The 14,707-nt window shown below is 44.0% G+C and overlaps 1 protein-coding gene across 1 annotated transcript in view; it reads left to right on the plus strand.

Annotated features, from left to right (window-relative positions):
• The window catches only part of ADTRP (androgen dependent TFPI regulating protein), a 54,949-nt gene that overhangs the window by 28,344 nt on the left and 11,898 nt on the right, over positions 1 to 14,707 (plus strand). Inside the window, exon 4 of the mRNA XM_007446417.1 lies at positions 11,824 to 11,939. Within this exon, the coding sequence (XP_007446479.1) occupies positions 11,824 to 11,939 (116 nt within the window). The remainder of the gene's footprint in view (positions 1 to 11,823; positions 11,940 to 14,707) is intronic.

The following is a 14,707-nucleotide window of genomic DNA, read 5'->3' on the forward strand; positions in this document are numbered from 1 at the left end:
TTTACTATCATTACTCTGAATTCTTTTTCAGGTAGACTGCCTATTTCCTCTTCATTTGTTTGGTCTGGTGGGTTTTTACCATACTCCTTCATCTGCTGCATATTTCTCTGTCTTCTCATTTTGTTTAACTTACTGTGTTTGGGGTCTCTTTTTCGCAGGCTGCAGGTTTGTAGTTCCTATTGTTTTTGGTGTTTGCCTCCAGTGGGTTAGGTTGGTTCAGTGGCTTGTGTAGTCTTCCTGGTGCAGTGAACTTGTGTCTGTGTTCTGGTGGGTGGGGCTGGATCTTGTCCTTCTGGTGGGCCTGGACTGCGTCCAGTGGTGTGTTTTGGGGTGTCTGTGAACTTAGTATGACTTTAGGCAGCCTCTCTGCTAATAGGTGGGGCTGTGTTCTTGTCTTGCTAGTTGTTTGGCATGGGGTGTCCAGTGCTGGAGCTTGCTGGCCATTGGGTGGAGCTGAGTCTTAGCAATGAGACGGAGATCTCTGGGCGAGCTCTCACTGATGGATATTACATGGGGCCAGAAGGTCTCTGGTGGTCCAATGTGCTGGACTCGGCTCTCCCACCTCGGAGGCTCAGGCCTGACAGCTGGCCAGAGCACCAAGACCCTGCCAGTCACAAGGCTTGGAAGAAAAGGAAGGAAAAAAAGGAAAAAAAAAAAAAAAAAAAAAAAAAAAAAAAAGGAAAAAAAAAAAAAAAGAAAACAAACAGATAGAACCCCGAGCCAAGTGGTAAAAGCAAAACCAAACAGAAAAAAAAGTCACACAAAGAAATGTACATACACACACATAAAAAGAAAACAAACAAACAAACAACAAAAAAACCCCAAACAGTCAGAACCCTAGGACAAATGGTAAAAGCAAACCTTTCTAGCTTGTTAGACTGGCTTCTGTTCACAATTTCCAAACTGCTATAATTCTGAGAGTCATTCTAATCTCTGCTCTTCTCCAGTCCTTCCGAAAATTATGAACCAGGAACTAATGTAGATCCGCGGATTTCAGTAGTAAACAGCAGTCAAGAATGTATGGTTTCATGGCATTTATACTGGTCTTCCTAAAGCCGGACCACCTGAAGAAGCAACTTCCTGTAGCCCCTCTTCCATAAAGCCAGAACCTAATGTTTTAAGAGTTCAGTAGTAATCAGGAGTCTTATGTTGAGGGCAGAATTGGAAAACAAAAAAACAAAAAAACAAAAAAAACCCTCATAAAGCCAGGGGAGATTTCAGCATTTCACTTCCCTTAATCAGAACAGATTTTACCAGTGAAAATTCAGATCTGAAAGCTATAAAAACCAAACTAAAACAAAACAAAAACTTTGTGCTTTTCCCCCCTGAGTTTGGAGACCAAAAAATGCACGATCATTTCAGAGGGGTAATCTGGAGAGCTCTCCTAGCACAAACTGCTTGGTAATAAGCTTGTGTGTTTTTGATATCTCTCTCCAAACACATCTAGGAACTCATAAAAGCCACGTTTTTACTATTCTCTGGTGAGATGGAATTTTGTGACCTTTTGAGAAATTCTGTTTTATTTTTCCTAAGAGGACCACGATAAGGAAGTAAGCCAAATTTCTTGGCAATGGGAGATTTTCAATGCCACAGGCTTGCATTCCCAGGAGTGTAGAGGGCTCTGAGCAAGTGGACTTGTAATCAACTTGTGCCACATGTAGGTTCCCAAATTTTACACTTAAAAACCTGTCTGGATGTCCACCCACTCTCGGGGTTTGTAGAACAGAAGGCAATGGCAGTCCTGGAGACATCTCTGTATTAACCTCCTCCCAGAGCCCAGGGGCTCCAAGGTCCAGGTCTAAAATTACTATGAACAGGAGATTGAAACCCAGAGATGCAGGAGACTGGACAAGGAACACGGGAGTCAGCCTAGAAGGAAGAAGGAGCAATTGGGGACACAAGGAGCAAGCTCCTCTCTGCTCACCACACATTCTCGTCCCTAAAACCAGGGATGCTGGTGCTCATGTCTTAATACCTTTCCTTGATCTTTGACACAAATTTACCACATCTTTTTCTGAAAATATTCTCTTCCTTTACCTCCAGACTCTCTGACACTCCTTGTCAACTACCTTTGCAAGATGTTCTTTTTTTGTCCATCACTTAAATCAGGGATTTTCAACTGGGGTTGATTTTGCTCTCCAGGGAACGCATGGCAATATCTGGAGACAGTTTTGATTGTCACAACTGTGGGTGGGTAGGTGCTCCTGGCTTCCAGTGAGTAGAAGCCAAGGATGATGCCACACATCCTACAAGGCAGAGGCAGCCCTCCACAACAAAGAATTATCTATTCTTCAACATCAATTGTTCAGAGACTGAGAAACCCTGCCTTTCACAGTGTTTACTTCTAGATCCTTTATTATTATTCTCACTCACACACTCCCTTTGGGTCATCTCATCTACTACCACTAAAAAAAGTTCTACACTCTGCTCCTGTATCTCTCTCTCCAGCTAGATTTCTCTTCTGAGCACCAAACTTGTGTACCTACTATCTTAGAGGACTTCTTCTTTGATATCCTACAGATGCCCCTTTTGTTTTCATTTTGTTTTGCTTTTTGATTCTCAGCAAGAAAAATAATTGTTCATAATTGAAAAAGTAGTCTGTGATTATAGCTACCTGCTTTTAATAAAAGGGAATTAAAATTGACTTTTATTTTGAAAGAACAAAACACAGCTTAGTGACTGCCTATGAGATATTAAGACACAGTTTGGGATGCCACAAAAGCTGATGAGGAGAAACCCTTGAGTCTCTTAGGTGTGAAGGACTTTTACGAAGTGCGTGAAGGAGAAGCAGGTCTTTGCAGTAAATGAGAACTTGTTCTCTTTGGTTGTGGACTTCAAGGGCTCAACCCAGTGCTGCCTACTGCTGTCTAACACTTTCAGAGCCTCCACTACATAATGCTTTAGAACTAGCCCAGGCGTAGTGTGAAACCTTTAGGGTTACAGTAAATGTAAGTTGAAATTCATTAATATTTTTTTGAGTTCCAAGACCATATCTTATGGACCTTTTAATTGCCTGGAGTGCTGAAACATAACTGCTTTTCATAAGATATTTGATGGATAGCAAATGAGGGCATTTCCCAAGCAAACTTTTCTTTTACCTCTAGGCACCACTCCCATCCATCTCCTCCCTCTACTGGGAAGAACCCCAGCCACCGAAACCCTACAGTGAGCTCATGTGCCCCTCATGCAGACAAACCCTAAATCAACCAAGTACACACATCTGGGAAAATCACCAGTGAGCAACTGCCATTCTTGCAGAACAGCTGGTGAGTCCTTCTAGGAACACCCTGATGGGTCAGCAAGGGAAAGCCAGAGGCAGGAAGGAGAAAGAGTGGAAACTGGTCCATCATGGGATCCGTCACATGGAGAATCTGGAACTCTGCCCTGGTGCTTGTGCTTACAGGGTACTTTCCCGATTCACTGTTTTATCTCCCAGGTAAACCAGCTGCCTACATATTGAGTCCTTTATTGACATGGAGACGAGATAGCTGAGAGGAGCGGAAGGTGCCCTGAGAGCAGATTCCTATGCTTCTGAAACTTTCTCTTTCTTGAAAAGAACAGTCTCCTTTCTCCAACTCGGAGCAGCTTTCTAGAGAGCTGCCCATCTGTCTATGACTTAAAAACAAGTCTCCATGTGTGCTCTGTGGAGCCAGGCACAGAGGCACGGAGGAAGTGTGGATTACAGATTGATATAGAGGACAGGGTACAAAGAAGTTACCGAACGAAACCTGGGGAGTTTGTTTACACCTGGCCCAATCTCAGAATGGAGGACCACAGGCCAGTGGGTCCCAAAGAACAGCCTTTGCTGGATAAAAATTTCCTGACTTCTTCCAGGGCTGCCAACTCCTGCAGGGCTGAAGGGATGGTGACCCCCCCCTTTATTGAGTCTATAGTTTAGTTGCTCTAATGTTGGCACCCAGAGATTGTTCCCAGGAGTCACATTTTCTCACAGGTTTCCCCGTGGCCCACAACACCCATTTTCAGGATTTGGGGTGCCATCTATAGCCATGACAAAGGGTATAGGTGACTAGCCTGAAGTGGGATTGACTCTGTGGCCCTGCTAACCACAGGCACAGCCTGACATGTGGCTGCCAAGCCAGGTGAGTCTGGCCTGCAGCTGTTGTCTTCTCACTCTGGGACACTGATTATCTTCCCAGGCCACGCAGAGGAACTCTTCTTCCTCTTTTGCCCCACTCCACTGTTTCACTGATTCATTCATTAATGCCACAGACAGTGAGTGGCCAGAGAGGTTAAGCACCGTTCTAAGCACTGGAGATGAAATGGTGAAAGCCCTAGCCTCGAGTTGCTTCCATCTGTGGAAGGTTTGGCCGGTGCTGGGTGAACACAATAATGTGATGCTGGGATGGGGACGAGCAAAGGGAGATCCCGCCGTGCCAAGGAAGGGCACCTGCCGGAGGTCCAGATTCTGCCCTGGAGGCAGGGATATCTACCTTGAGCCCTGTAAGGTGAGAAGAAGGTGGAGGGGGCTGAGGAAGGGGAGACATAAGTGTGTGTAATGTACCAGTGGTGAGAAAGGGAACTGTGGGTGGAGGACAGCGTAATCAGGGGCTGAGGGCTGGGTGAAGGCCACAGGATGTGGAGCAGGGCATGGAAATGAAGATGGGACAGGTAACCAGATCACCAGGGGCTTTGCAGGCCATATTAAGGGTCTAATTCTATAATACTTTGTAACACATAGGTTTGAATGAAGAAGATGGGTCGAAAAGTAGTTATTAATCAGAGGGTGGAGGGGAGTCCTGAAAAAATAGGAGGTGAAAGCTTTGACTTCAAATTGTTTATAATCTAACTGAGAACAGAAGAAAAAGCACACGAAATTGACAGTGTAAAAGTGAAAACTGAATGTAATTAAGCACAGAAGAGTCTAATGCAAACCAAAAGAGCTGCAGGAAGGACAGGGGAGAGTCAGCATCTAATGCAAAGGCAGGATGTGACACGGGTGTGACATCCATGTGACACGGGCCCCAGAGGTTGCAGAAAGCTCTGGGTGCTCAGCTCCTAGAGGCAGGATGGTTTTCTTGGTGAGGCTTCTGATCTGCAGTGAAAGGGTGTCAACATTACCACTGACTCTCTGAATTCCTGCAAGCTTTTACATCTCCGTGTCATCAACAAAGCTCCGTGTCATCAACAGTGTATAATACCTACACTCTAGGCTCTAAACACAGAATAAAATACTGGCTGTTTTATGACGCACAATTAGAGTAAAAACAAACAAAAACTCTCGTGGGGGGAAATGTTATTTCTGGAGTCCCTCTACTGCTCTGATCAGCAGAAGCCTACATAATCATACAATGTTATCTCCTTACTGGCAGAATCCCCTTCAAAATATGTTTTATTATTTTGCCTTCAAATTTTATCAGATATTATCATTTTATGGAACTTAGATCTCTGAAATGTTTTGCTATGGGGACACTGGTGAGAGCACTGCCTACTATTACTGAGTGTTCCCTAAATGAGATGCAACAGTGAAAATTTCTTTGAGGCCTACTTACTAGTGGAAAAACTTAATTTCCCCTTAAAAAAAACAAAACAAAACAGGAACTGTACACATTCCATCTCTCTCTTTTCACTTTGGCTGTCTGGAAAGAAACTGCTAAAATTAAATCTCGACAGCAGCAACCCAGCAAGCCTCTGGTTGGCGTGTTTCTGTTTCAGTGTTCTCCTGGGTCCTGATGTTCTTTTACATCTCCTCATGTTAATGTGTGCGCTTTTGGTTGGAAGGCATCTCAAAAGTGTGTGGGTCTGACTGGGAGAGAAGAATTAAAGAAAAGAGTTAGGTGTATGAAAAGAGGGAGGAGTTCTAGGGAAGGAAACAGAATGAAACACAGGAATAATGAGGAGACTGGATTGAGTGGAAGGGGTGGAGCCTGTGGAGATATTGTGGAAAAATGGGAGACAGATAAGATTAGAGGAGTAGGCAGTGGACTGAGGCAACAGGGAGCCACAGGAGGTTTTGGGGGGAGTAGTAACATGAAACTTGTTTGAAGAAGGTTGGTCTAATTGCAATGTTGAGTATGGACCAAAATAGAAGAAAGCTAGGGAGGTGATGCTGGGGAAGATAAAAGAATAGACAGCTATGGGAAGCATCTGAGGAGGCAAGTGAATCAAGTTTGGATTGAGAAGGAAAGAAATGAGTCACTGATTACAGCTGGTGTCTAGGGTGTTATTATTGCTGGAGGGACTTAAATCAGAGGAAGGGGTTTGGTGCTTTGGAGGCAGGGACAGAGAAGAGGAGAATGGGAAGAGGCAGATATACTCCTGACTGCAGGCTCTCAAGAGCCCAGACCTTTCTTTTGTCTTACCCTTAACTGAATAGAATCTAAACCACCTCTTCACCAGGCTGGACACCGTCAAAGCCCACTAGCTTCCTAGAAGAATGCTGCTTTGAAACGTTGGCTAAACTACATATCAACCCAAAGGACAATAGTGTAGCAAGTTAAAAACCACATAGAAAGTTCAGAGATTCAGAAAGTTATCATTTAACCATAAAAGATTCAGAAAGTTATCATTTAACCATAAAAGATTCAGAAAGTTATCATTTAACCACCTGTTCGTTTCACATACAAGTTCATAAATAATGGCATGCTTTTCTTCCTCAGCCCAATGGAGCATTCGTTTCTCTTTCCAGGTCAGTAAGACTATTCATATTTCTCCCAACATTTTATTATGAACATTTTCAAACACAAAGCACAGCTGAAAGAATTTTACAGTGAACACCTGTATTACCTGCCACTTAGGTTCTGCTATTAATAGTTTACTGTATTTGCTTTATCACAAATCTATGCATCTATCCATCCAACAACTCATCTTATTTGTGGTGCATATCAGAGTAAGTTGCAAACATTACTACTATTCTGCAATAAATAAAACTATTGGTTTTTAACTTCTGTCCTCTGAATTTTTACCTGACTGGGCTGTGTCAGCCCACCTAGGTAGACTGGAGATCAAAGAGAAGCCTTTGGCTCTTTCTATGGGTGCTTTATCCTCTCAATCCCTCATCCCCAGGCGCTGACTCTTTAGTTACAGTGATGCTTAGTCTGTGCTCTTAAGTTCCTAGAAAGTAGAAAAGGAAGTTTTTACAAACCCAGTTATCTTCTAAACTCTAGAATTTGAGATGGAAAAGACTTCTGCAGGTAGTGCAGGTGGAAGAGTGAAAAAAAAAAGTCCCCTAGACATGTAAGCAATATAACCTGTGTCTACATATCCAGATTACCATATATTGGATTGACTTAAAGCAAAACTGCACCTTTAGTAACATAGCGGGGGCCACAGAGAAGACAGATGGTCTCTGCTTTTGGATACAAAATATTCCCAGAAAGACCATCACCACTGTCCCAAACTGTACGAGTTAGAGGCAGAAACTGCAGTGGGGGAAGTTGGTGAGGAGTGAGGTAAAGTATTTTAGCTGGTAAATGGATATTATCAAAACCAGAGGTTGCCTTACTAGGATTTACAAAACAACTATTACTGCATGTTTTTACTGTGTGTAGTTTTCAAGCTCAAGGAACATGATCCGCCATTGTAATAACAAGCCTGGGTACAATGGAGTTCTATTAAGGTTTGTTTTGCCTCCATTTTCATGTCTGTTGTTGTATTTATGTTTAAGTTTTAATTGATGTTTTGACCATGTGTTTGCCCCGAGGAGGTTTTGTGAAGGCTTTCATTTTTAAATAAATTTTAAAAATGATATATTTAATATACAGTAAGCAAAAATATCGTCCTTAATGTACCCAGGAGTAAAATCTTGTCCGTGCACTAAAACTTCATTTTAAAATATCTATCCAGTAGCACCATAAATGAACCAAAGACATTATCTTAGAGACTTGAGAGAAAGAAACTCAGCTTGGGAAGAGCCAGTGTAAAGGATGAATTCGCAGATCCAAGCGTTGCCTGAGCAGAGGAAGGAAGGAGAAGACTGAAGCAGATGTGAAGTGGGCAAAATACTGCATAAGCTCATGATTAGGAACAGCACATGAAGGAGGAAAGCCTTTCAGTGACCAGCCTGAGAAGGCAAAAGCTGACCTATTTATATCGGTCCACTCAACATAAGAGCTGGTGCAATAAGGAAATGCATCAGAGGAGAGAGGCAGAGAACTTATTTTAAAGTGTTATCGTCTGATTTTTTACAATGTGGAGGCTCTCTGAATTTCTTTCACTGAAGACAATTAAGTGCTCTTGGACCTCCAAGGATCTTAGAGATAAGAGTGTGGTCGTCCTCGCCTTCTGGAGTCAGTCTCTGGAGGCTGCACAGCAAGGATGGAAGACTGTCGGCTCCATGGGTTACCTGAGTGATGGAGGCTTGCCTCTTTCTCAAGAGTCAGGCAAATGCATCTCATTTTAATTTGAGCCTCAGACACAGGGAAGCTGTTTAGAGCAGCTACTTATCTACTGGCATGAGGCTAGTAAAAATAAGTGCTCATTACTTTCTATGTTGCCACTCATATAACCTTATAGGAATTCTCTATGGGCTGGTAAATTGTAGTACTTATCTACAAGGCTGTTTTGCAACCAAAGAATCTACAGGGCAACTATTATACTAACACTTAAATCAATCTTTCATGCTTATAGTTCTGTCTCTAAGATATTCCAATGGAAGTAGGCATCACACAAAGGACAGGAGGAAAGGTGTAATTTAGTAGAAAAGGATGAAAAAAGAACAACACTTTTCCTTTTAACCAGTGCTTTTGGAATGAGGTATTTAAAGAAAAATCTACCAAAATGATGGCTCAGTTAACAAGGAAAGATAGCTTCCTTCCATCCCCTCTGTTTACACATACTATTGTTTCAGTCCGTGATGTTTTGTTTACTTTGGAAGGAAATATTTTACCCCCTCTGAGATAATTAATTTTTGTCAGCTTCACTATTTATAAGGGAAACTGAAAAACTGTTAACTGAAATACAGAATGAGTCACTGTTTTCAGTAATTTTTGGCAGCATTCTAATTTGTGTCAATCCCAGCCTAATTATTAGATTTTTTGGAAGCAGAAAGCATATTTGATTTTTCTCTTACTAAATTTTTCCTCCTCTTTTGAAAAATATGTGCTGCCTGACAACGGTTATATAATTTATATCAACGTGAGGTGAAATACCAGTAGGTCTGAAATACCAGGGGGTTTACTGTGTCATGCTTGGCTCTTCACAGTAGCTCAACATTTAGAAAGCTCGCAGAATACAATCTTCCTCCTTTCCTCATTCATACCCCCCAGCCCTGGCCAAAACAATGTGATTCTTTTAGAGACCTTTTAGCTGGTATTAAGCCATAGTATATGGCCCATCACTAATGACATCACTGAAGTAAACTTCCCAGAAGCCATCAGGGAGAATTCATTTGGAAATACAACTGAATGTCACTTGCAAAGGGCAGGCTCCTAGAAGAGGTGACCAGTCATGCATTCCTGAGTTATTTGTTATAAAAGCATTAATCACTGTGAACTCATTTGCTCCTAATGCAAACGCGCTACACTATTCCACAGGAATTCTGTTCCAAATGATCATTAATGTAGAGAACGGCAGCTGCTGTGAGCAGGGATAATAGTCTGTCAGGTCAATGGCCAGTATAATGGGACTGTTAGTGGTTCCTGACAGAAGTCGGACCTTCCTGATAGAGCAAAGGTGGGCAGAAAGGCAGGCAACTGTATGGGGTAGACAGCCCCATCCCTGGCCTCCTGAAGTGGCCTCTGGATTAAAGGAGCATCAGTGTCTATCACAGGGTATTGCTAGGGCTCTGAAGTGGCCACCACTGGGAGCGTAGGCACCAGCTGTGGGCGGGAGAGGGACCCATGGGACAGCCACGGGGATGGCCCTGCTCCCACACTCCAGCCGCTTGCAGGCCACAGCCAAGGGTGCATCCAGACACCTGGTGCTGTGGACACCCCAGCCGCTTGCCTCACCCCACTCCACACTGGGCCACCAATGAGAGGAAGGATGAGAATCACAAGAACAACAGTGATCATCACAGCTAATGCTCACTGGACGCTCTCCTGGGCTAAGCACTAAGCCCTTTACATGCACTAATCCCAACCCTCAGGGCAGTACCTCTGTGACAAGTCTACTATTTACTGTCATGTTTTATAACCGAGGAGGCTGAAGTTCAGACAGATTGAGTAACTAGTCCAGGGTCAGATTCAAAAACACGTGCCCTTAAACACCACGCTCCTTTACTGGAGGGAGAGACAGAGAAACTGGAGATTTTGGTCCCTAAGATTAGGCCAAAGAAAGATGCAGGATATGACAGTGGGCCTGGAAGTCTTTCCATTGTGTGGTCAACCAGTCAGTATATTCAGGACCAACCTTGTAGAAAGTCTGTAAAAGCTGTGGTTTGTCCACAATGCTCTTCCTCCAAGCTTTGCTACTAAAATGTGGGTACCCAGGGCCTTCAAGAAGCCTGACTGCTCTGTGTCACTGAACTGCAGGCTCCCTCTGCCCAGGACTGCCCTATATTTAAGACCTGTGCTTCCTCATCCCACCCCTGCTCCGTTAAAACTTGTCGCATTTCTTGTCATCAGAGGGTTCTGATCTCCTGACTGGACCCAAACTAGCACAGGTAGAGCAAGAAGAAGCTGCCACCTCCTTGGATGCTTCTGAGCACCAGACTGCTATGACTGACAGCAAAGGCCAGCCAGAGTCAGTAGCCAGGGTTCCAGCAGCACAACTGGGCATGGGAGCATGGTGACATGGGCACTGTGACATTCCTAAGCCCCAGCCCCTATTGTTATTGAGGTGCTGACACAGCTGTCTTGGGGCTCAAGAATGGGACTGGGAGGGAGCTTGCAAGTGGAAGCTATGGATGCAAGAGGCTTCCAAGAGCTAAGGAAACTGGGGAGCAGGGATGAAAGAGGAACGATGTAAACGTAAAAAGCATAAAATACTAACACTATGAGATGTTACCAATAAGCACAGAGTGTGGCAGAGGAACTTAATAAATTTGTTTAAGAAATGAAAGGACATTGCAAAGAGACTCAAGTCACCTTTCCCAGATCAGTTCCCATAACCAAGAGAGGAGTGGGACTCAGAAGTCTTCACACCCAAAAACACCACTATTCCTTGATTATGCCATTTGAAAAAATCTAGTGTTAAGAGTCTGAAAGATGTGAGAAAACAGATGGTTATAAAGAAGGAGGTGAAGCAGGGAAGGAAGTGGGGGAGAACACAGAGGTTTCAGAGGGAGACTCTCACACCCCCTACAGCACCCATCACCTGTCGACAGGACAGTTCCACGGTGCCAAGTGCACTGCTAAATGTGTTCTCGGCCTCTCCCCGCACCGAGCTTACCAATACGCACCGTTAAGTGTTAGACTACATGGCACAGGATATAAATGCAGCAGAACTGAGTGAGAGAAATTAGCAAGAGGAAAATACAGAGACAGCATCATGGAAGATTGTACTGGCTGTGAACACCATGGACGATATGAATACAGGGAGAAAAGACACACTCCACACAGTCGAAGCATGAACAGAAGTGTGAAGGGGGAGCAAACATGCCATGTGCAAAGAATGAAGGAGACAGCCTTGTTCTATGAAGGAGTGTGAGTGTGTGTGTGTGTGTGTGTGTGTGTGTGTGTTAGGAAGGGGGTGATAGCATATTATAAAGAGGCTTGGTAGCCAGACAAAGGAGTCTGGATCAATATGGTAGGCAGTAGGGACCTGCTGTAGGTCCTTGGCATCCAAGGAGTACGATCCAAGCCAAGTTTTGGAAAGTTTCATCTGGTATTTGTGTAAGGTAGACTGGAGGGGAAGAGAGAATTAGGGGTGCTGGAGGCAGCCGGGGCACCTTAGATTGATGATTTGTCGTCTTTTCTCCTGCAGCACACATCCATATTGCCCTTCTCTCTGGAGGAAGTCATCCTCAGGCCACACTGCTATCCACTGAAGAAGAAAGGACTCGCCTTGTTGGCTGTTGCTAGCCTTGCTTATGTCAGCAGGTAAGAGTTGCAGAGAGAAAATCAACTTAGACTCGTCATTCCAGACTCTGAGGAATATTCCAGAAGAAGCGCACTGTTCTACAAGAGTGCCTTTATCTTGGGTTAACAGGGATTTTACCATCTTTAAATTTCAGGAAAAAAGGAATCTTAGTGTTTCCTTTTGATACTCATGGAAACATCAAATGCCCAAGAATACACAGGTCTGCGTGCACACACACAGCAAGTCATGAGTTTCCCCTCCCTCTCATGAAGAATTAATCGTTGTAAAGCTACACATGTTACTTTCCCTAGGAAAACATTAATCTTTGGTTTCATTTGTAATTAAAATGTCTGAATGACTGAATGATCTAAGGCATCTAAATATATTCCACCTAAAAGGGCACTTGACAGGTTGATCAGGCAAGGTTTGGTCCATTCCTGTTGCCTGTATTATTATGGGCTTAGTTGCATCAACATCTGGCACTGGAGCACTGAAAGGGCATTCAGGCAATTGCCCAGGGGCCTGCAGAACAGCCTAACTGGAGGCATGAGAGATAATTTAAGTAGCTGGCCTAGATTTCATCATTCAACCACCTGGTGACACTAATTCTCAGAAATTCTGCCCAATGTCTATAATCAAGGGAAAGTGCTTGGCCTTCCACCTAGCAACTGGAGAACCCCCCTTTCTACTCTACAGCCTTCTCCCCCACAGCCGTGCTCTTGCTCTACTGGGAGGGGCATGCCAAGCATAATACCTGCAGTTGGAAGCGAATCATGACGTTCCTACTCTAGCCTAGCCTCACATAAGCTTTTCACATCTGCCAATCCGGATAATCCCCCACTCCCTACGTGAGGGGTAGTTCCACTCAGGGCAGTGCTCTGTCAGAGACAGAGGCTAGGAAAAGAGCACATTCCAAAGGACTGGTCTCCAGCAGTGCCTGCTTCACGTGCTTCAGCAGCCTTTGTCTTAGAGCCAGGAACCTTCGTGCCCAGAACTCAGGTGATGGTTCCTCCCTAGCCTTTCCTTCCCTTTTGCGAGGTATGTTCCTCCCACCCTTCTGCACCCTTGTTTCCCCGAGTGCCTGAAGTCTTTCGTGTTTCACCTGTCTTAAAAGAAAGCACGTTTTCAGTAAATCCACCCCAAGACTCAATTGATTTACACTGTTCACTAGCCTGGGGCCTTTGCATTTTAACAAAGGACACTTTTAGAGAATAAGGCATAAACGGGGGACCTACTGGTAGCTGAAGTCTGGAGCGCTGTGTTGAGAAGGATTCTGAGGCCCTACTAAACGAGCTGTGCTATCATTTAGCAATATCTGCCTATAGCATGTGAATGGAGAGTGGTGGGACATGCGCCATGTATATTCCAAGTCTGGCTTAACCCAAAGGAATAAATAAAGACAGAATATCTAGGACCTGGGGTCGGGTAAGATATACACAATATATTTTTTTCTCTTGTATGTGTTGAGGAGAAGCAGGGTGGTGGCTGGTTGATTATGCACATGAATTTCCATACTCTGTTTTTTGGTGGACTTTAATCTGATTTATTCTTTCTTGCCAAATATAACTTTCAGAGTTCATATATGAGATAGCACTTTTGGTCTATTAATTTTCTTCTACCTAAGGACTTGGAAGTTGATCATCAATCCTCGTATCTACCCTTGCTCTTTTCCTCCTCAGAAACCAAGAAGGTAACAGAGCACCTAAGGTGACTGGTATTTGGGGAAAATTGTGGTACCCATAAGGATGAAAAGTAGTAGTCGAGAGGGTCTGGCTCACTGGTGCCTGGGTGTGAGCTCTGACAATGCAGGGAACTGGGGTGCTGGAGAAAGGAGGTGCAGCAAGATGGTCAGGAGTGAACACATCACACGTCCAGTCAATTATTCCTCAGTTCCAGGCACTATGCTAAGGTATGAGGATATAGAGATGTACAAGACACCGTGCTGCCTTTAGGGACTGCCTGGGAGAGAGGAAAGTACAGAAACAGTGGGTAGACAGGGTGGTGAGACTCTAACGGGGATAAGTGCAGGGTGCTAGGCGATGTGGTGTCTAAGCTGAGATGCAAAGAATAAGTAGAAATAAGTCAAAAGAGATATGGAAAAGGCCTTCAGGCAGAGGGAACAGCATCTGTGAAAGGCTGGAGGAGCTGAGGGCATGGCTGAACTGTAGGATGGGGAGAAGTTAGTGAATTTGGACTTTTAAAATGAGGGCTTTTCTATGCAAAAGTTATAAGCAGAGAAGTGAAATAACATGGCTTATGTAAGAAAGATGATTAGAAAGATGATGCTGGCTGAAGTATGGAAATTAAAGAGGAATCAGACAGGGAGATCAGTTGGTGGCATTTGTGGTAACTCAGGAGAGTTGATGTTGGCCCACAGATGACAATATCAATCAATCTGCAAATAGAATCAGAGAGGGTGGGTGGTGGAAGGCGACTCAGAGATCATCCAGCTTTGGAGACCTGAAGCCCCACTGGGCTAAATGACATGTCCAAGGTCATGTGGCTGGGGAAAATGAAAGCTGAGACTTAACTCAAGGACTTCTATTTCCAAATCCAGTTCTCTTTTCAGTGTATTCAGATAGTCAGGTATTTGTTCAGCTCCCTGTTTGTGTAAAACACACTCTGCTAAATGCTGAAGGGGTGAGAATGCAAAAAAGCTAACCATGATCTCTACAGTCTAAATGCTTTCACGATGTTGTTCCTTGCAGCTCTGTGCTCTGATTGTATGTTAAAGTGATGTAATGGGGCAAATGAAGGGAAGGGATGGAGACCTATCACTAGCAGGAAT

Source organism: Lipotes vexillifer, unplaced genomic scaffold (genome assembly GCF_000442215.2).
Source record: "Lipotes vexillifer unplaced genomic scaffold, Lipotes_vexillifer_v1.1 scaffold1154, whole genome shotgun sequence".
NCBI lineage: Eukaryota > Metazoa > Chordata > Mammalia > Artiodactyla > Lipotidae > Lipotes > Lipotes vexillifer.